The sequence below is a fragment of the Balaenoptera physalus genome, assembly GCF_965194825.1.
Source record: "Balaenoptera physalus genome assembly, chromosome: 17".
NCBI classification, from domain to species: Eukaryota; Metazoa; Chordata; class Mammalia; order Artiodactyla; family Balaenopteridae; genus Balaenoptera; species Balaenoptera physalus.
The window spans coordinates 81323678-81342217 of NC_138895.1; the positions used below are offsets into that span (position 1 = coordinate 81323678).

Below are 18540 nucleotides of genomic sequence, written 5' to 3' on the forward strand. Positions count from 1 at the left end.
CAGGCATTGCTTCCCGTGGACCCTGACACCCACTGACCCCCAGATTCAGCTCCAACCAACTGGATGAGAGAAGTAGGTCTTGGATCCTATTTTTAAATTGTGGCAATAATATTTCTCTATGTATGGAACCTTCCAACATCTTTGGATGTCTGTACTCCGGGTTCCTAAATTGATTAGAGGCATCTAGCACACAGGTGATAAAAAGGAGGTGCTGGATAAGTACGCTGCCCAGGAACCGGCGCGGTCTCGCGCACTAGCTCACCCACGTGTGCATTCAGCACGGGGACTGGACCGTGGCTCTGGGCTGGGCCCCCCGGGGAAAACGATGCAACCCCGGCCTCGAGGGCTTTACGCGGGGGCAGATGCTGGCGATAAGAAAGGAATCGTCACGGGCAACTGAAGAGAAGGAAACTTGGATTTATTGAGCACCTGTTCAAGCTGGGCATGTCATTTACACACACACACTCGATGCCATTTATTTCAGAGCCAGAAGCTGGAGGCACACATTTCCCAGCTCTGGCCAGCACCCTGGCCAATTGCCCACCATCAGGAAAACACACGGGAGTGGTCTCTGGACCCCCTTATTTCAAAATTAGAGTGAAACCAACAGTGAGGGGCAGGGAGGAGTTCTGTCCACGGCTCAGAAGCCAACTTAACACACAGGGCCTACTCTTTCCACACCGGCTCCCGCATTTTTGGTGCAGACGTGGGATTCCAGGAAGCTGCTGCCAGCCACGCGACAGTGTTTCACTTCCGCAGGTTTGAAACACTGAGGCGCTGAGTTGGCTCCCAGAGGAGGGATTCTGTGCTCTTCTGTGTGCACTTTCCATCAGGAGGAGAGAATGTTCGTCGTGTCTGCAAACTCCTCTTCCTGCTTTACTTATCTCTCCTGGGAAGTGGCGACTGGTGGATAATTTCTCCCTGGGCGACCTCTGGGCACAATCAAGAATAGAAGCCCATTGCCTCATTTTCTTAAAGTTTCCTTTTGAGGAAAGAGGTAAGTTTGGCAAGCGTCTGGTCGGGGTTTATAGCACCGAGAGTTTCCTTAAAACTGGCAGCTACGCTTCAAATGGGGGCTGTCAGAAGAACGAGAAACAAACAATCCCCTGCCCCACGAATCAAGTTTTCCCAACTTGAGAGGAGAGGGGAAAAACTCGAAAAGCATTACCATATGAAATAATAATAATAATTAACAACAACAACAATAATAATAATAATCTGACCGACCGGCAGCATCTGTTGGTTTTAATAATGTTGAGGTCTCTCAAGAAAATAAGACAAAAACAAATGACAAAAGAAAGAAAGAAAAAAAACACAAGGCTGAAATGTCTCAAGACCTCTGCTTCCCATCGGGCTCTGCGTTCAAGTTTCAGAAATCCACCGCCGTCTCCTGGCATTCGGGACTCTTCTAGGGGCCCTTCACATTACCAGGTCGAGCAGCAGCGAGGCTGGCGAAGTAGGCACACTGGGAGGGGTCACACTGGCCAGGGGGGCCGGGGGGTCCTGGGGGGCCAGGGTGTCCAGCTGGTCCTGTCTCCCCTTGAGGACCGGGACCCCCGGGCAGCCCATCTTTAGCATAGCCAGGTTCCCCAGGTTGACCTGGCCCAAGGAGCAAAAGAGACAGAAGATGGTTCAAGTTCGTTCTGCAGCAAACGAGCCCTGATCTCGCTACTTCCATTCAGTATGAACTGAAGACTCAACAACCTCAGAACACCCCATGGTCTGGGCGCCCTGCCTGGAGAGATCAGAATAGTCCACACGGACACCAGGTAGCAGGAAATGTGGACACCTTGCTTTGCAGGAAAAGGGTTGCCTTAACGGTTTGGATTAGGACAGTAATCAGGGTGCCAGAGGAGAGAAATAAACAAGGGGAGAGCGAGGCCAGGTAGGGAACGCATCCTCCGTTACAAGGAAAAGAGAAACCAGACCGTCTGTGTCTGGTTCTAGGAGACGCATCTGAGTTGGGACACCAAGTCCTCCCCATTAACCATCAGCCGCAGTTCATGTATCCTTGGAGATCCTAGCCACATTCCATTAGCCAGTATCTCAATGGTCCCATTTATTCTGTAGTTTCTAGGCTTTATCTATATGTTAAATTTGAACCACATACATGGACTACATTAAACTACTCTGCAAATCAGAGTCAAAGACAATGTAAGTAGGAAGTAAGTAACTGACAGCCCAAAATTTAGATCCAGAAAATACTACCTAAGACAAACTTTCTTTTTTTTGTTGGTTAAATCTTTTTTTTTCTTTAACTTTTAATTTTATATTGGAGTACAGTTGATTAACAATGTTGTGTTAGTTTCAGGTATACAGCAAAGTGATTCAGTTATACATATACATGTATCCTTTTTAAAATTCTTTTCCCATTTAGGTTGTTTACTTGAAACAAACTTCCATGCCTCCATTTATTAAGCATCATAATGTCATAGGTAATCAATCTCCCTTTTTGCTTTGGCAACTGGGAAGCTCAGTGCTAAGTGTCGTAGTTAACCTTAACAGTGATATTCTTCCTTAAGTCTTAGTAATCACCTTGTTAGAAAATCTGAGTCCCTCCATAAAATAAACAAAAAGTAAACTTTTCCCTTTAAATGATCTTTGGACATTGCATGAATTCTGTTCATGCTTTAGTAGCAGTTATTTAATCTATTGTATTCCTGCCTCGACTGAGTTTTTAGCCAGCAGTGTTGCTCATTCCTTCAGGTGGGAACCACTGAAATCTAGTCATCATCTCAGCCTCACGCTGGTACAATTATCTCCCCCATCACAATGCTCTCTGTTCGGCCTTGTAATCTTTATTTGGAATTGCCTTATTTTTAAAATATTCTTAATATTTTAAGCTATTGAAAAGTAGGCAAGCTATCACAGATATGTATAATGTATGTCTTGTTATCTTCTCTCATGAGAATAACAATACATTTCCACCATAGGAAATTTGGAAAATCAAGAAAATATAAGTACTAAAAATAAAATGACCTGCAGACCTAATATTCAGAAATGACCACGGGGAATCATATAAAGTAAAATTAAATAAAAATAGAAGGCTCAATGAGGTGGAGTTTGATAACAATTCAGTCTGAGTTCTTCCACACCTCATCTTGGCATGCGATACTGCTGTGTTCTAGAGTTAGTCCCATACAGCCATTAGATAGGGTGGCCAGCTTGTTCAGGTTTTAAAGCTCAAAGGGCCATGTCCCAGGAACCCCATAGCTCCAGAAAGGCCAGGACGGCTGGCCACCCTGCCACGTGGCCAGCATTCTCCAAAATGTGTTCTGAGAACAGTAACAGGGTATTAAATTACATAGTGAAAGAAAAAGCATTCTACATTCAAGTGAGCTTGCAAAATGTTGGTTTAACTGAAATAAACATTATTTTTTTATGCAAGGTCCCTTAGCACTGCACCAAAGAAGTTAATTTGTACTAGGAACGTGTGAAAGAGAAGCACGGTTCCCAGCACTGTCCTGACTTATTTAAGGCCAAATCAGTTTTCTTCAGGACCATTTCACAGGACTTTTAATTCACGGGATACACCTCAAGAACTCATGGGATATACTACAGTTTGCACAGTGAGCCAAGAAGCTGACGTTTTAGAAAGATGTAATAAAACAAATCTGGGTTCCGCCTCGTCAGTAGTTAAGCCAGCCCTTTCTCCCAGCCGCTCCCAAGGCCCCTGGCGATGCAGGGGGGAGGGCTGCCCCGTGCGGCTCACTCCCTGCTGGAGGGCCCTCCCCAACCTGAGAGCCCAGCGCCCGCTCCTACCTGGGATCCCGGCAGGTCCCACCTGGCCTCGGAGGCCAACTCCAGGTTCACCTGGGTCACCTTTGGCTCCTCGCTCACCTGGTGAGAGAAACATGCATCTTTGATGGTAGAGACCCAGGACGGTGGCAGAGAGAGGGAGCCCCGCCATGCGGGGGGCAGGGCCAGCACTGCTGGTGTGCTTTCCACGGCTCGCACGCCCCTCACGCTCGGACCCCTAGCTCCCGTTCACACACACACTCAAGCACACTCTCACACCCCTAGCTCCCGTTCACACACTCACACGCACACTCAAGCACACACTTGCATTCAGAAAGACACCCATGTGAACAAAATAATTGGACACTCCCTCTAAACATTTGCTCAAATACGCATATATACACGTGAACCTTCACTCAAGTGCGTAACTACCCAATTACACATACGCGTACGTACATTCGCACATATTTTAGCAAAAATATGCATACACTGATAAACACATCAAACACAGGCACCCAAATGTTCACACCCACACTCTCTTGTATACAAACACATATTTCCATACACATCCACTCACATATGCCTACTCTTCACCATGTTCTAAAAGCATTTTACTCGAATCTTTATCAAGGAGGAGCTGGGTGATAAACAAACCTGCATGTACATAAGACACAGCTCTACTCTCAAGAAGCTTGAATTCTAATAAGACAGATGAAGCAGGGCACAAAGAACATTCTAATGTGAAGCAGAGTCAGATAAGTCCTAATAATCACAGGAATTTAAAATCCTAATAGATGTTCAGAAGAAAGAGGGTCCATTCCCCCGGGAGGATATTTGAGATTATATTTGGGTTAATACTACACAAACTTGATTAAACTGTCTCTCTCAACTTTTTTTCATCATTCCTTTTTTGCTATGTTGCTTCCAGAATATTTCCTGTATGCAACATACGATTATTTTCTTTTGTAATCCAAATTGAAATTTTGCTAGTTCATGGAGATTTTAGGCCACTCTTATTTATTGTTATGATTACTACATTTGGTCAGTCTTTTGTCATAGTCTGATGTTTTCTATGCTTTATGTTTTCTTGTTGACATTGATTTCATGTATTTTGTTTTACGAACCAAAAGAAGTAGGACTTGGACACACACTTAACAAAAAGTTCAGTAGGAGAAACATTACAAGGAATAAATCAATGAATAAAGAATTAAGAGGGAATTCCCTGGTGGTCCAGTGGTTAGGACTCTGAGCTTTCACTGCCTAGGGCGTGGGTTCAATCCCTGGTCGGGGAACTAAGATCCTGCAAACCTTGCAGCAACCAAAAAAAAAAAAAAAAAGAATTGAGGAATGGAAGATTGAAAGAGGAAGATGTTAGGGGCATGCATTCCCCCCACCTCAGTCACCAAGTGGCAGCTGAGATCACAGCACCTCAGTCACCAAGTGGCAGCTGAGATCACAGCACCGCTTCTTCCCCACCCCATGCTTATTCCTTGCCAGAGAGAAAGGCTGAATGATCAGGTTGGTGACTTTGGGCTCATGCCCTTTCCTGCCCTTTCACATCTGTCTGCCTGCAAAGAGAGTGCCTTCCGACCTGCTTCCACAGTGCGCTGTGTTAAGTGGGGCAGGCGCTGCCCCTTGAAGGCGAGACTCCCTGCTGCCGGCAGCAGCTGCGTCCAGGTGAGGCACCTCTCTGAGGGCAGGAGAGCTGGCAGCCATGTCCAGCTTCAGCTCAAACCACTTGATTCACATGTAGAGCTGGTGTTTAACGCCCATTTGCCTGTAGATTAAATATCTCATTCCTCACTGACTTCCCAGCTCGAAAGGGGAAAAAGAGGGCATTTTGTGCTACTCCCTGGCACTTGAGCAGTGGAGATGGAGAGAGAAAAGACAGTAGGAGGAAACAGACTCAATCCTCCCGGCAGAAGCATCATTTTGCAAAAATGTCAAGTATGAGACCCTCTTCTGCATATGAAGAAATTACGTGATGCCACAATGCAGGGTGTCGGCAGGCTGCAGGGGAGAAGAACAGGCTGATTCATGCATATTCAGTGGCACGCATGCCACGCACCCTGGTTCCTTCTCAGCCCTCGTGTCGTGTACAAAGCACACCTTCCTGGGTCCTCACTCACCTTTGGGACCTATGGGCCCAGAGGGTCCCTCCAGACCCCCCTGCCCAGGCCGTCCTGGCTCCCCCATGGGGCCTGCCCGACCTGGAAGCCCATCTTTTCCAGGGGGCCCTGGGGGCCCAGGTCTGCCTTGAGAGGCCTTGGTGTGCGCTGAGGGCATCTGGGCCAGGAGGTAGGCGAGTTTGGCTGTGGAGTAGGAAAAACAGAGAGACATTTCATGAAGGAGGGATAAAGGACCAAAGACAGGATGGCAGCTCACTGCCAAGCTCAGCCCCGGGGAGACAGTAACAGCTGCAAAGCAAGAGCAAGAGAAACTACATCAAGAGCGCACTGCACGGCACCTGTACATACAGCCACGGCCTCTGGAGCCAGGCAGCCTGGGCCGGGGTCCCAAGGCAGCCACTGCTGGCTGCGTGGCCCTGGGCGAGCTACTTGACCTCTCTTAGCCTTCGTTGTCTCTTCTGCAAAATGGATGCAATGAAATAACCGCTACCCCACTGGGCTGGTGTGAGGATGGAGCAGATGAGAGAAGGCGTTGAAACTGCTCCTGGAACAAGCTAAGTGCTGCGTGGACATTGCGGCTGTGATCGAGGTGCCACTGACGGCAGTAATAGCAGCAGCTGTTGTTGAAATTGTCAGTTTGGGGAAACTGAGGCCGGTGGGGGTGGGTGGGATGTAAGTGGCTTACACAGAGCAGCTTAGGGACTACTCCTCTCTAAGCGTTGAGTTCCTCATCTATAAATGAGGGGCTGGGTATGACATCACTAATGATCTTTAGGCGTCTGAAACGTGAAGATTACAGAATTGATTCAAAACCCCCAGAGGTCCAACTGCCGGCCGCCACACCCTTCTTCTGCACTGGGCATACAGAGCCCACCCGAGGGCCACCAAGGGCTTCTGCTTTGTTGGCCATACGGTCCAGACAGTCAGGCCAAGCCCTTCATCTTGCAGGGCGTGTGACCCAGCCCAGAGAGGCATGCTGACACCCTCCCGGTACCTTGGTGGCAGAACCAAGGCAGGGTTGGGGGGCTTCTGACAGCCCGCTGGGCTGGCTTCCCACGGCAGCCCCTCCCCGGCGTCTCACGCACGGGCGCGGGAGGGTTGTGCTCTAGCGCTGAGAGCTGGCCTCACGCTTCACTTCTCGGAGCCTTGATTCTCTCATCTTCAGAGTGGAGCTGATGTTTCCTCCTCAAAAGATTATTTGGAAGAAAGGACTCAGCCCAGTAGACGCTCCAGTTAAACTAGTTCAAAACAGGGCTTGTCTCTGCCCAAGGGCTGGAAACTCCTCACGGGCGGAGGCCCTTCCTGTCACCGATTAATCCAACCCTCGGAAGGCAGAACGTGGGGACCGCCACGCGGGAGCCCTCAGGACCCACCCCGCCGGGTGGGAGTCACCGTGCCAGCCTTCGGTTTCCTTTCCACCAACCCCAGCTCTGTGCTGTCCACTGCGGGGCATCGTCTTTGGTTCTCCTGCGTAGGGAGACAGGCCATGCTCACCTGGACACGCCAAGAGGGCAGGGAAGAGGGTCATCTTGTTCGGTGCTGCGTCCCCTACCCCACTTAGAGTCTGGCATGTGCCAGGTGCAGAATAACTGTCTGAGACACCACCCCATGAATAAACACGTCCTTCCCGTTTGTCCATCCGTGCCTGGGAATAGCAGTGGGTTTCCGATCTTCCTTACTACAGAGCTGTCTGTGACTTTCTTCCCCTAACGGTTTCCCACACAGAGGGCAGCGGGGATGGTCACTGGTCGAGAGAACGTGACGGCTAAGAGCCTGGATTCTGCAGCTCGGCTGCCTGCATGCAAACCCTGGTCAGGCACTTCCCAGCTCTTGGGCCTCGGTTAAGTTCCTTAGCCTCTCCGATCCTAACGGTCATACACGCCTCGCAGGCTCACCGAGGCTTCCACGAGTTGACACGTGTGAGTGCTGAGGACTCCACCCGACACAGAGCCGGCCCTGCACGCTGGGGTTGGTACTCTTACCTTCCCATCTCTCTCCCTTCCTGAGCACCTGCTGTGTGTGGGGCTCAGGCAAGACTGGGATTTCGCAGTAAATCCAGTGCGGTAGGATTAAGAGGATTCTAGTTCCTCGAAAGCACTGTGTGTTCAGGCCCCCCTCAGGGTCTCTGCACATGCTGTTCCAAAGGCCTGGGATCTTGTCCCCGCTTTCAGCTCACATGGCCCCTCCTCCAGGAAGCCCTTCCTCACCTATCCGCCCCCTGAGCTATCCTAGGTACTTTCATTCGTCCTCTTCAACACCCCCTGTGCCAAATTGAACCACAGGAATTTCTCACTGTACTGAAGCCGCCTTGTCTGTTTATGTCTCTGTCTCTTCCCCAGGCTGTGAGTTCTAAGAGGCCCATTGCAGGCCTGTCGAAGCTGCTTCCTCATTAGATAAACAACTGAGTGCACAGAAGAAATGATCATGAGAAGCTTGTTTTGTAGATGGTGAGCTTCCTAGAGGTAATCAAGCAGCGGCAATTCAAGCTTCCCTGAAGAGAAGCTTGGAGCAGGATCTGTGCCAGATGAGGCTGGCTGGAGCCTGCAAGGTGCGCCTCGACCCTGATTGCTACTGGAGCCGCTCTTGGGCTGCCTTTTCCAACCAGGCTGCAGAAGTCCTGAAGGACTGCTTCCTGGGGCTCTTAAAAGCACCCAGGACCCGACCTACAGGGCTATGATAAAGCCCAGGTACTCACTTTCCAGCTGCTTCTCCACTTCTTCTCGGATGAGCCGCCGCAGGATGTCCATGGATGGAGACTCCCCCTAGGAGGGAGGGAAGGCGGAGTTGTTCATCTTCCCAGGAACCCTCGCCTCCTGAGACCTCCGATGGCTCGGGAAGCCACGACGGTCACAGCTCCCTCCACCACAGCTCCCTAGTTCAATCCCTTTTACACCCAGAACCACCTCCCCGCTCCCCGCCGTGCAGGCGGCATTATCCCGTCATGTACGGCGACCTGGACCCCTTTCTCTCTGAGGCCCCCGCTCCCCCTCCTTCCTGCACAAACCCCTTCCCCAGCTCTGGACCCGGGAGGTCTGCTCTGAATCTCTCCCTGCCAAAGCGCCATCTTCCTGCAGGACCCGCTCACAGGCTGCCTCCTGCGTGAAATCGTGTTTGATTTCCTCCCACTGGTCACTTGGCTGCTCTGGTCCCCAGGGTCTGGCTTGCCCTGCTCTGGTCACAGAAACCGATGGGTCAGGGGTCAGAGAAGGCGGGCGCCACCTCCAGGCGCCCACGGCGACGTGCGATTCTTAGACGGATCCACGAGCAGACCTGCTGCCGCAGTGGGCTCCCTCCTCGTCATCAGAGCCCTTCGGGGCGGTATCCACCCCCAAGGCTGGGGGCTTTACTGTGCTCATCTCCGCAGCCCCAGCGTCTGGCACAGCGTGAGATGGGCTCCGTGCCCTTATTCTCTTGTTTGCCTTTCTGGACAATAATCTTTTAGGTTAGTCCCAGAATGTCCACCACTACCCACAGCAGCAGGAGAACTTGGCAAAGACTCGGAGGAGGGGTGGGGGGGCTTCTGGAAGCCCACAGAGTCCGCCAGCACCCACACTTGCCCGAGGGACAGGATCTGGCTGCCTGGCCTCTTTCACGGTGGTGGAAGCTCAGGCTGGCCACAGGCGCCCTGGCAGGGACAGTGTGACACAGAACCTCAGAGCAGGCGGGGGCACTGAAGACCATGTAAGCCTGTGCTCTGAGGAACCGGAGGGTCCCCCGAGGGCCACACGGGCTGCAGAGGCGGGTTGGGGAGGTCACGGGGACCCGGCAACCAGCCCCCACTGACACGTCCACCAAGCTCTGCCGTTATCTCTCTACAGCCAGCGTGTGCCGATGCTACAAGTCTGTGAAAAATCAGAGGTCTGCCACGAGAATACAGTATGTTCAAAGAAAAAAAAAACTGCTCTAAACAAGCCTTTCCTTTTACATTTGGGAAAAGCTAGACCCAAAGGGAAGAACGAGTACCCCAGACAGGCAGACAGGAGAGAGGCAGAGCCGGGCACGGGATGGACTGCCAGCCGTCCCCGCGGGAAGCTCTGGTCACTGAGATCTGGCTGCATCTTCTCAGTGGCCTGCGGCACCGGGTCCTGGGGCAGAAGGGCGCGACAGCCCGAGGAGTGGAGCCTCGGGGATGCAGCACACAGAGAGAGAGGGACTACTCTGGAGCCCTTCGTAAGCCATGCGCGTTATCTCCTTCAACCAACACAGCGGACCGTCGGGAGGGAGGTTCTCCTCTCCCCTTTCGGCAGATGTGGAAGGGCAGGCTCAGGGAGGAGAAGTAACCTGCCCCGGGTCACGCAGGTTCCTGGGATCTGTAACCTGGTCCCTCTGAAGCCCACACACCTCGCGGGCTTCCCCTTCAGCCCCAAGGAGCCCCAAGTCTGAGGCATCGCCAATATCCTTACCCTCAGTCCTGGAAATCCTGGCTGGCCCGGGGGCCCCGGCGGCCCGGCCGGCCCGTTCTCCCCAGGTAGTCCCTGGGGGCCCATTAGGCCTGTGTGACCTTTGTGGCCTGGGATCCCAGGGTCTCCAGGCTGGCCCTTCCCACCGGGGGGTCCTTTGTCACCTTTGATGCCAGGATCTCCCTAGGGGAGGAAAGAAGCGCTTCAGTGAGCAAAGGCCTAGGAGGTGCCCCCAGGCCAGACAAGACATGCGGCTGCAGGAGGGACTCTCCCGGCCCTTTGCCTCCTCAGCGGTGGAAAGGAGACCTCGGCCCTGGCAGGCCCATGACTCAAGTCTGATGGCACAGACCAGGACACGAGGGCCCAGAGAGACAAAGCTACCTGCCCACATCACACTGGTGGTCTGCAGAGGACAAGACACGAGCTCTGATTTCCAAATCCCAATCCCGTGCTCCGTCCCCGTAGCGCAGCTCCACCTGCCTGGCTAGGGAAGGCCAGCCGCTGAGCCCGACTGCCGGAGCTGCTGGCCCACTTCAGGCCCAGTTTTGTTCTCCGTCAGCTGGAGGGATGGTGGCACTCGTCAGCCAGAGGTGTCTCACCCGCAGGGAATCTGCCCCCTCCTCTCAGCCCTAGGGGGCCCGCAGAGGATGACACTGCCTGGGACCGCTTTCTCCCCATCGCTGGCCTGAGGACTGAAGTCCTGGATCAATGATCTGGGAGCCATGGCAACCACGGGATGGTCCAGTCCTCTGCCCTATCTGCTACTGGGTGTCTGACCAGCAAGCCTCAGTGGTCGGAGAGTCTGAAAATACGGCGGCCACGCTAACGGCCTCAGGGTGTAAAAACTCCACCGCTTGGAGGCAGCAGATGGGGGGAAACAGCAAGAAAAAGACGAGCCACAGATGGTAACCAGACATGGGACACGGCTATGGGCGTGACCTAGAGCCACGGAAAAGGAAGACGGTGCAGTTATGAGACCATCTGCCGCATACACGCACGAAAAATGAAAAACGAACAGAGCAAAACAGTGGAAAAAGTCTGATACGTTGCCGGGGATCTAGTAATACGCATGTTGACACGCACACCCCACGTGGTTCTGCACGCACGGACTAGGGCAAGATACAGAGGACGTGTACAGCGACCGACCTGGGGAGGGGACGGGGACCAGAGGGCCTGGTGGAAGGGCACCTAGTCTTCACTGCAGCCACTTTTCTGCAATTTGTATTGTTTAACTACGTGTCTGTATTGCTTTTTCAACAATAACAGAAAGGGCAGTGAATTAAAAAAGGCATTTAGCCAGATTTGAGGAGGTCACCTAAATTTCTCGAAGGTGATGCATTTCATGGGGACACTGCCATCCGTGGGTGATCTCAAGTTTAGGGGTCTAGGAGAGTCCTGGTGCTTCGTGCACCTCAATGCCAAGGCCTGTGGTACGGCATTTCCTATCCTTTAAATGTCTCAACATCCCTTTGCCGTGGGAGGACTTGTCCCACATTTCAAATGTTCTCTGGAGTCCAAGGCATGGGGAACCTGACCGCTATCTGGCAACGTTCCACGAAACAGGGGAAGGCAACTTAACTGGGGAAGGCAACTCGCCATTATTGACTCAGTATTCGAGAAGATTCTATGTACTGATTCCGTATTCCAGAAGATTCATACTTGCCGTCTGAATTCCCCGGCTCCCAACCAAAACCCCAGCCACGCCCCGCACGCAGCAGCTCCCAGGGGAGAGCTGGCCAGCTGCTGGGTGGCAAGACCCTCAGTGCCTTCCCAGCTACAGCCCCTCCCCTGGCTCCACGCTCAGGAACCAGCAGCCATGGGAAGGAAAGTCACTGGGAAGGGAGGAGGGAGAGAGATCTGGGGGGGTGAGAATCCCTGACACTCTCTGCTTCCATTTTGCTCCGGTCTGCAGGCAAAGCCAGCTCCTAACCCATCCAACGTGCAAGGAAAGCAGAGAGAAATTCTTTGCAGGACCACGAGAAACAAACGGAGGGTCGGAGTGGGGTGGCGGTGCCGTCTGTGTCGGGCAACAGTGGGACGGAGTGACGGCTGACCAAGTGCAGGACTCCGGGCAGACGAGATGTCTAATTTCCCTGGAGGGAACAGCAGTTGTCAGCGGTGAGAGAACGCCCCCTCACCGGCGTTTTTTCCAAAAAAAAAGGGATTTTTTTTTTTTTTTCCTGTTGTTTTTTGGAGGAATGCAATGTAAAGAAAGGCTTTCTGAGCGCAGCGCCAAGGCGATTCATTATGGGAAAATCTGTTCCCTTGTCACCTCCAGGAACAAATCTGGCTCCTGGCAAATTGGCACTTTGGGCTCCAAGCGTGTCACACACAGGCGTTCGCACACGGAGAGGAGAGACGGAAATCTGTCAAAGTCTGGGCATGCTTGCCTTTGAATTCGTAATTGCGATGACTTTACTCCTTAAAATAACAACCAAAAAACCATGACAAAAGCCAACATCACTGACTACAACCTCGGGGAAAAGCCTCCCGCTGGGGGTTCACAAATTTCCGGGGGGGGGGAGAGAGAACAGAGAAGCCACCACAGGAGCTGCTCCCCAGGCCAGGCTGCTTCCTAAAGCCTTGGACACAGTCCCCCTGCCCCACTTACCCTTTCTCCTCTGGGTCCCGGCTCTCCCGGCTTCCCAGGGGCCCCCTGCAATGAAACCAAAGGAGGGTGGTTACTCAACCAGGGCCATCCCATCTGCGCGGGCATCTCTCTCCGCCCTTCTCGGTTCTTCTCGGATCCTGTGTGCTGAGGGCAAGGTGTCCTGGAGAAGGCAGGTCCTCCAAGAGTCCTGCTCCGGCCCTGGTCACGCCCTCCCGCTGACCACACGCCGGTCACCCTGGCCTTGTGGCTCCTGAAACGTGCCTTCCCACGCCTGCTCCCGCTCATCCTGAGGGCTGGAAGTGACCAGGGCCGGAGCATCTCTGTTGACAGAGCCAGGGGAGGACAGAGCCGAGGCTTGAACTAGAAACTGACATGATCTCACGTTTGTCCTACGAAGGCCACTGTGGCTGGTGAGTGGGGAAGGAGTGGGGCGGGGGGCAGGCCGGACACAAGGAAGCCAGTTAGGAGGTCACTGCAAACGTCCAGGTGAGAGATGATGACGGTCTGGGTCGTAACACGATGGCACCCCTGGACCAGCTCCCTAACTGGTGGGCCCTACGCAAAGTGAAAACGTGGACCCTAGTTCAGAAAGCATTAGGATTTCCAGACGGCAACAGTAGAACACAGAAGCAAGTGTGGAAGCCCTGCTAGGCCCAGGGCCCCGTGAGACAGCACGTGTCGCCCGCCCATGAAGTGAGCCTGTGTCTCCCACAGGAAAGGTCACCAAGAGGAGAAGAGGGATGCATGGTACTTGCCTCCTTGCCTGGGACTCCCTTCTCTCCCGGCTCACCCTACGACACAGAACAAAATATCAGTGAGCTCTGCTGCATCGGCACGTTGCAGATAACACGACTGTCTTTAAAACAGACATTTTCACCCAAGTCACGCTCCAGCAGAGACAGCGATCAATGGGCCAGCCAGGGATATGCCCCAACAGGGTTCTATGCTCACCTGCGGCCCACTGGGACCCAGGAAGCCAGGGAGCCCTGGGCTGCCGGCTTCTCCTCTGGTTCCCTTCTGGCCCTGCAGAGGGAAAGCAGGTCATTAATTCTTCAAGGTCAAGTGCCAACTCAAGAAGATTCAGAAACCTCGTAACCCCTCTGTACTCTGAAGGCCTGGCACGTGAACAAAACAGAAGACGACCCCTTTCCTGTAATGGAGGGGCTGGGTTAGGGAGAGACAGGGGGTACTGTGAATACCCCATGGGGTGCGGGAGAATCTCCTGTAAACAGTCAACGGCTCTCCCATTCAAAGCGACAGAAACAAAATGGGACAAACATTAAACAAAACACCTTGCTGTGTATGCGGCCCCTCCAAGTAACCTCCTGAAGAGGCAGTGTCCCTCTTCCCCATCGGCCGGCAAGTCCTACGGTCCGGCAGGCTCGCTTCTGGGGAAAGGCGTTCTCAGGAATTTTAGTTTTAACCTTTCTCGGCAGCCACCATATGCGGGTCAGCTCTTCTGGGGTCAGCTCTGCACTGGGGACGGATCAGCCTCAGGACCCAATCCCGTCCTGCCTGTGACGTCTCAGCAGAGGTGACAAGACTCCCACAGTGGTTCCTAAGGAACGTCACTACGTGTGCTGAGGAGTTAGATGCCTTAACACAGCTATCCCTGGTCCAACAGGAAGATGGGGTTCTATCAGGACCACCAGGCCCTGTTTGCCTGGGAATGATGGGTTTCCCAGGATGCAGGATTTTCAGTGCTACAACCAGGAAGCTTCCTGGGAAATCAAGACTGACTGGTCACCCTCATTTCCACAGTGACAACAGTCAGCTGGCCAGACTGTTCTGCCCATTACCCCACGCATCTGTCGCTTGAACAACACACCATAAAGGTGGCCTTCTCAACAGGGCTGCCAATTTTACCAAATAAATATACGGTGAGGCCGGGCTGGGAGGAGACTAGCGGACAGGCTTTCTCTTATCCACCCCTAGACCCCATCAAGGACCAATCTTCCCCACCACGTCTCCCCATCTACCAGACCTGAACCCCAAATCCCGAACCTGCTACCCAGTGATCAGGACTCTGCTGATTACTCATGCCTCCCTCTTTCTACTACCTACCCGTCGTTAGCTCTCGCTATCACCTCCTCACCAGCAGGAGGACCCTCTTCCGCCAAACCTGTGTTACACGCGTCCCCACGATGCACCCTTACCCTGTCTGAGATGCTAAGGGTCGGTCAGCCTGACCTTGTCCTTCCATCATCTAAAAACATCAATCAACTACCATGCAACCTTATTACACATTTGTTTTTTAGTCTTCCAATAGTTTTGCCCTGTTGGATGTCTATGGTTGTAGACAACAGAGAGCCAAGTGCATAATCATGTGTATTTTAAACTCTGAGAGACATCCTTCACGGTTCCTCTTGCCTCCAGCCTATTCCTGCCAGCCAAACACCGTATTTTCCCACCGAGGCTTCTGGAAACAGGGACCAGACAGTCTGTGATGTACACCACATACCCCTTCAAAGCCTGCCCTGATTCCATCACAGCAGTGGGACAGTACTCACGGGCTGGCCTGGAGTGCCGTGGTCTCCTGGAGATCCAGGCGATCCGTTCTTACCCTGGTGGAAGAAACAGAAGACAGGATTCTGCCAGGATGCTCTGCCAGGACCTCACAGAGCAGGACAGTGGAACAGCGAGACTGCTGGGTGCGGAGGGCCTGCTTTCACACATAGAGCTGTTACTCAGAGCAGCGTGGCTCCAAGCCATTACTTAGAGGATGTTTCTCGGCTTGTAAAAGGAGCTTGGGATATTTAACTCGTAATAAATAATAAGTAATTAAATGAGTTCGTGTGCATGAAAAATCCTGGGCGGGTGATTGATGTCCAGAGCCCAGGCACAGTAAAGAATCATGACCACATAGTTCACTTACCCGTTCATCCTCCCCACTCAGATGCTGACTTAAGGAACAAACAAAAGTGCTTACATCACCGTGGGCTGTTCTCAGCTTGGGATGCACGCCCCTACCCTTATCCCATCCTCCTCCTCCATGATGGTCACCACTGGGTTGAACAGATGAAGATATCGAGACACAGAAAAGTGGCTGGTGCAGAATCACACGGCTACCGGGTGGAAGGTCCACTCACTCCAGATTGCAGGACAGACTCACATCCATAACACTCTCTAACTTGATGGGTATTTTGCGCCCATTTGTAATTTGAATAAATACATTTAACCAGTAAGATCCTTGGTAGCATAAAAATCAGAAAGTTCGAGAATGCTCCTAAGCTACAGACAAATTCCCAGTAAGCCCAAAACCCACAGGGCAGCTTCAGCCGAGCTGGTCACGCCCCCACCCTCACTTTCCTCCCGCTCAGGACCTTCCCCACCAGACGGCTGTGTCTTTCGCTGGTTCTCTTCCCTGCCTTGTCTGTGTCCACGCCCAGCATCTGGCACGTGTCACCCACACACAGGAGGCGGGAGCTCTGCTAGATGAATGAACCAAGAGCGTCACAGGAGACCACGCTGCATTGATCCCTGAACCACCAGGCGCCAACGTCCTATAATCTGTGAAGCACATGTTTACAGATGAGCTGGCTTCCTGGAAACACGTGACAGTAAAAAGTCGCTAACACTGCCGGGCGCTTCCTACGTGCCAGGCTCCACACGCATTAACTCACTCACTGCTCACGACAGAGCAGACGTCGCCATTTTACAAATGGGGAAACTGAGGCACAGAAATGCTGAACAACCGTCCTGAGATAGAAAGGAAGGGGCTGAGGTTTGAACCCTGGCGGCACCGCCCCCACCCCATGTTCATTAAAGGTATGGCTTGCTGGGGATCATAAACAGTGACCATAAACAGGGCTTCCGCCTTGTGCCTAAAACGTGCACGTGTGATCGTGGGTGATTCGCGTGCCTCATCTCACCAGACCCTGCAGGAACCGTGCAGCGTGCACGGATGCCTTTATATCACAGGTGAGGAAACCGAGGGTCGGAGAAAGCACAGGACCTGCCTGGGATCGCAGGGCTAGGGAGTGCTGAAATCGGAGAGGCCAGTCGGTGTCTGTGACCGCCTGTGACGTCCGTCCAGGCACAGTGGCGCTGCCCTGCACCTCCCCGCACCCACCCAGCAGCCCATCTGCGTCCCGCTAAAAATATGCGCTCTGGCTCATCCCGATGGCAATTATCTCTCTCCTCCTCCTCCCTCTGGTCCTCCGTTCGCCTAGAGAATAAGGGCCAAGACACATCAACACACGGTGCCAACACAGGCGGCCGTGCACAGAGGGAGGGGCGGCTCTGGGCAGCCAACTGTCACCTGTCAGTTTGCTAGAGGCCGACTGGGGCTGAGACCTGCTCCCTCCTGGGCCACAGGCCTCCTCACGTCCCATTTGTCCTCATGAAGCCCCTTCGGTGTCTGTGCCACTCAGAAATGGAGGCCACAGCTTTCCCTCCCCAACGGCCCTGAGCTCCAAACTCCCGCCCACTCCTTCCCACCAGGTGACCTTCCTGCCAAGGGACTCTAGCACACACGGGCCAGGCGGGCTCAAGCTGCAGGCTCTTGGACCAGACTGCTGAGTCCAAATGCTGGCTCTGTCGCTCACCTGCTGTGTGGCCTTGGGAAGGCACTCGACCTCCCTGCGCCTCCTTCTCTCCTCTGTGGGCAGGACGGTCAGAGTGCCTGGCCCAGGGTCTGGGGAGCTCAGGCAGTGAGTTATGTCAATGGACTGGGCTCCGCCCACACCTCCTGGAGGCCCTCCACACGCACTCAGGGTCTGGTTCAAGGCCGTGTGAGCTGGCCGAGGTGGCCGGGAACCTTCTCTTCCCTCAGGGAAGCATGTCGGCTCCAGGTGAGTGAGAGTGACTGTCAGGGAAATAACCTGGAACCTGGTCGTACGTGTCCAAGAACACACGCATTTGGGAAACTTCAGCAGCTGACTGCTGGTTACGGATGCCTTGGGAGGTTCCTCAGGATTGAGGGGAGCAAGTTAGAAAACCACAAACCTGCCTTTGGGGGCCTCAGGCCTTCAGGGCCAAGCCCGCCTCCTGCAGGCTGTGCCCGAGGCTGTCCGCGGCCTCACCTGGGCTGCGACCGGCCTCCTGTCCTGCCGCGCTCACTGTTCCCAAACGCCGCTCCCCTCCCCCTCCCTGTGCCCTCGCACGCATCTGCATTCATCGGGGTTTACTCTGCGCCCTCTCGGAGGGAGGCCAGAGCCAAGAGCCAGACGCCCCCTCCAGGAAGAGGGCCGCGCGAGGCCCGGTGATGGTCACCTCCCGGGCACACTCTTGAGTGCTGGACACGGTCCTGTCGCTTCACTGGATTAACTTGCCGGTGCTCACAACTTCCCCCACTTCACAGATGAGGAAACTGAGGCCTGGAGAGGTGAAGAAACACCCAGTGCACGTGACAAGCAGGAGGACAGCCAGGAACCGAGCCCAGGGGGCTTCACTCCAGCCAGAGCCCAGATGTGGACGCTGCTCCCTGGTGGGGCTCCGGAGCGGGGCTTCTCCACCTTTCTGTCGTCAGCGCTCCCGCCCAGGTGCCCACTCACAGCTCTTCCCTACCTGCTCCATTTGAATTTAATGCCACCGCTATACCGTGTATCTACTTTTGTTCCATATGCATATCTGTGCTTGATACTAAAAAGTAGGAGCTTTTGGCACCCCAAAAACCAACATTTTCCCCCTTGGGGCAAAAGCACCCACACTGGGGACGCAC

The 18540-nt window shown here is 53.5% G+C and overlaps 1 protein-coding gene across 1 annotated transcript in view; it reads right to left on the minus strand.

The window, feature by feature from the left end:
- Window positions 1-397: 397 nt before the first annotated feature.
- COL22A1 (collagen type XXII alpha 1 chain) overlaps window positions 398-18540 on the minus strand; it is a 243258-nt gene continuing 225115 nt past the window's right edge. The window contains exons 54-62 of the mRNA XM_082433767.1: window positions 15389-15442; window positions 13830-13901; window positions 13634-13669; window positions 12879-12923; window positions 10271-10450; window positions 8563-8629; window positions 5868-6050; window positions 3763-3840; window positions 398-1599 (exon numbers count right to left, since the gene is read on the minus strand). Of these exons, the coding sequence (XP_082289893.1) occupies window positions 1409-1599; window positions 3763-3840; window positions 5868-6050; window positions 8563-8629; window positions 10271-10450; window positions 12879-12923; window positions 13634-13669; window positions 13830-13901; window positions 15389-15442 (906 nt within the window). The 3' untranslated portion in view covers window positions 398-1408. The remainder of the gene's footprint in view (window positions 1600-3762; window positions 3841-5867; window positions 6051-8562; window positions 8630-10270; window positions 10451-12878; window positions 12924-13633; window positions 13670-13829; window positions 13902-15388; window positions 15443-18540) is intronic.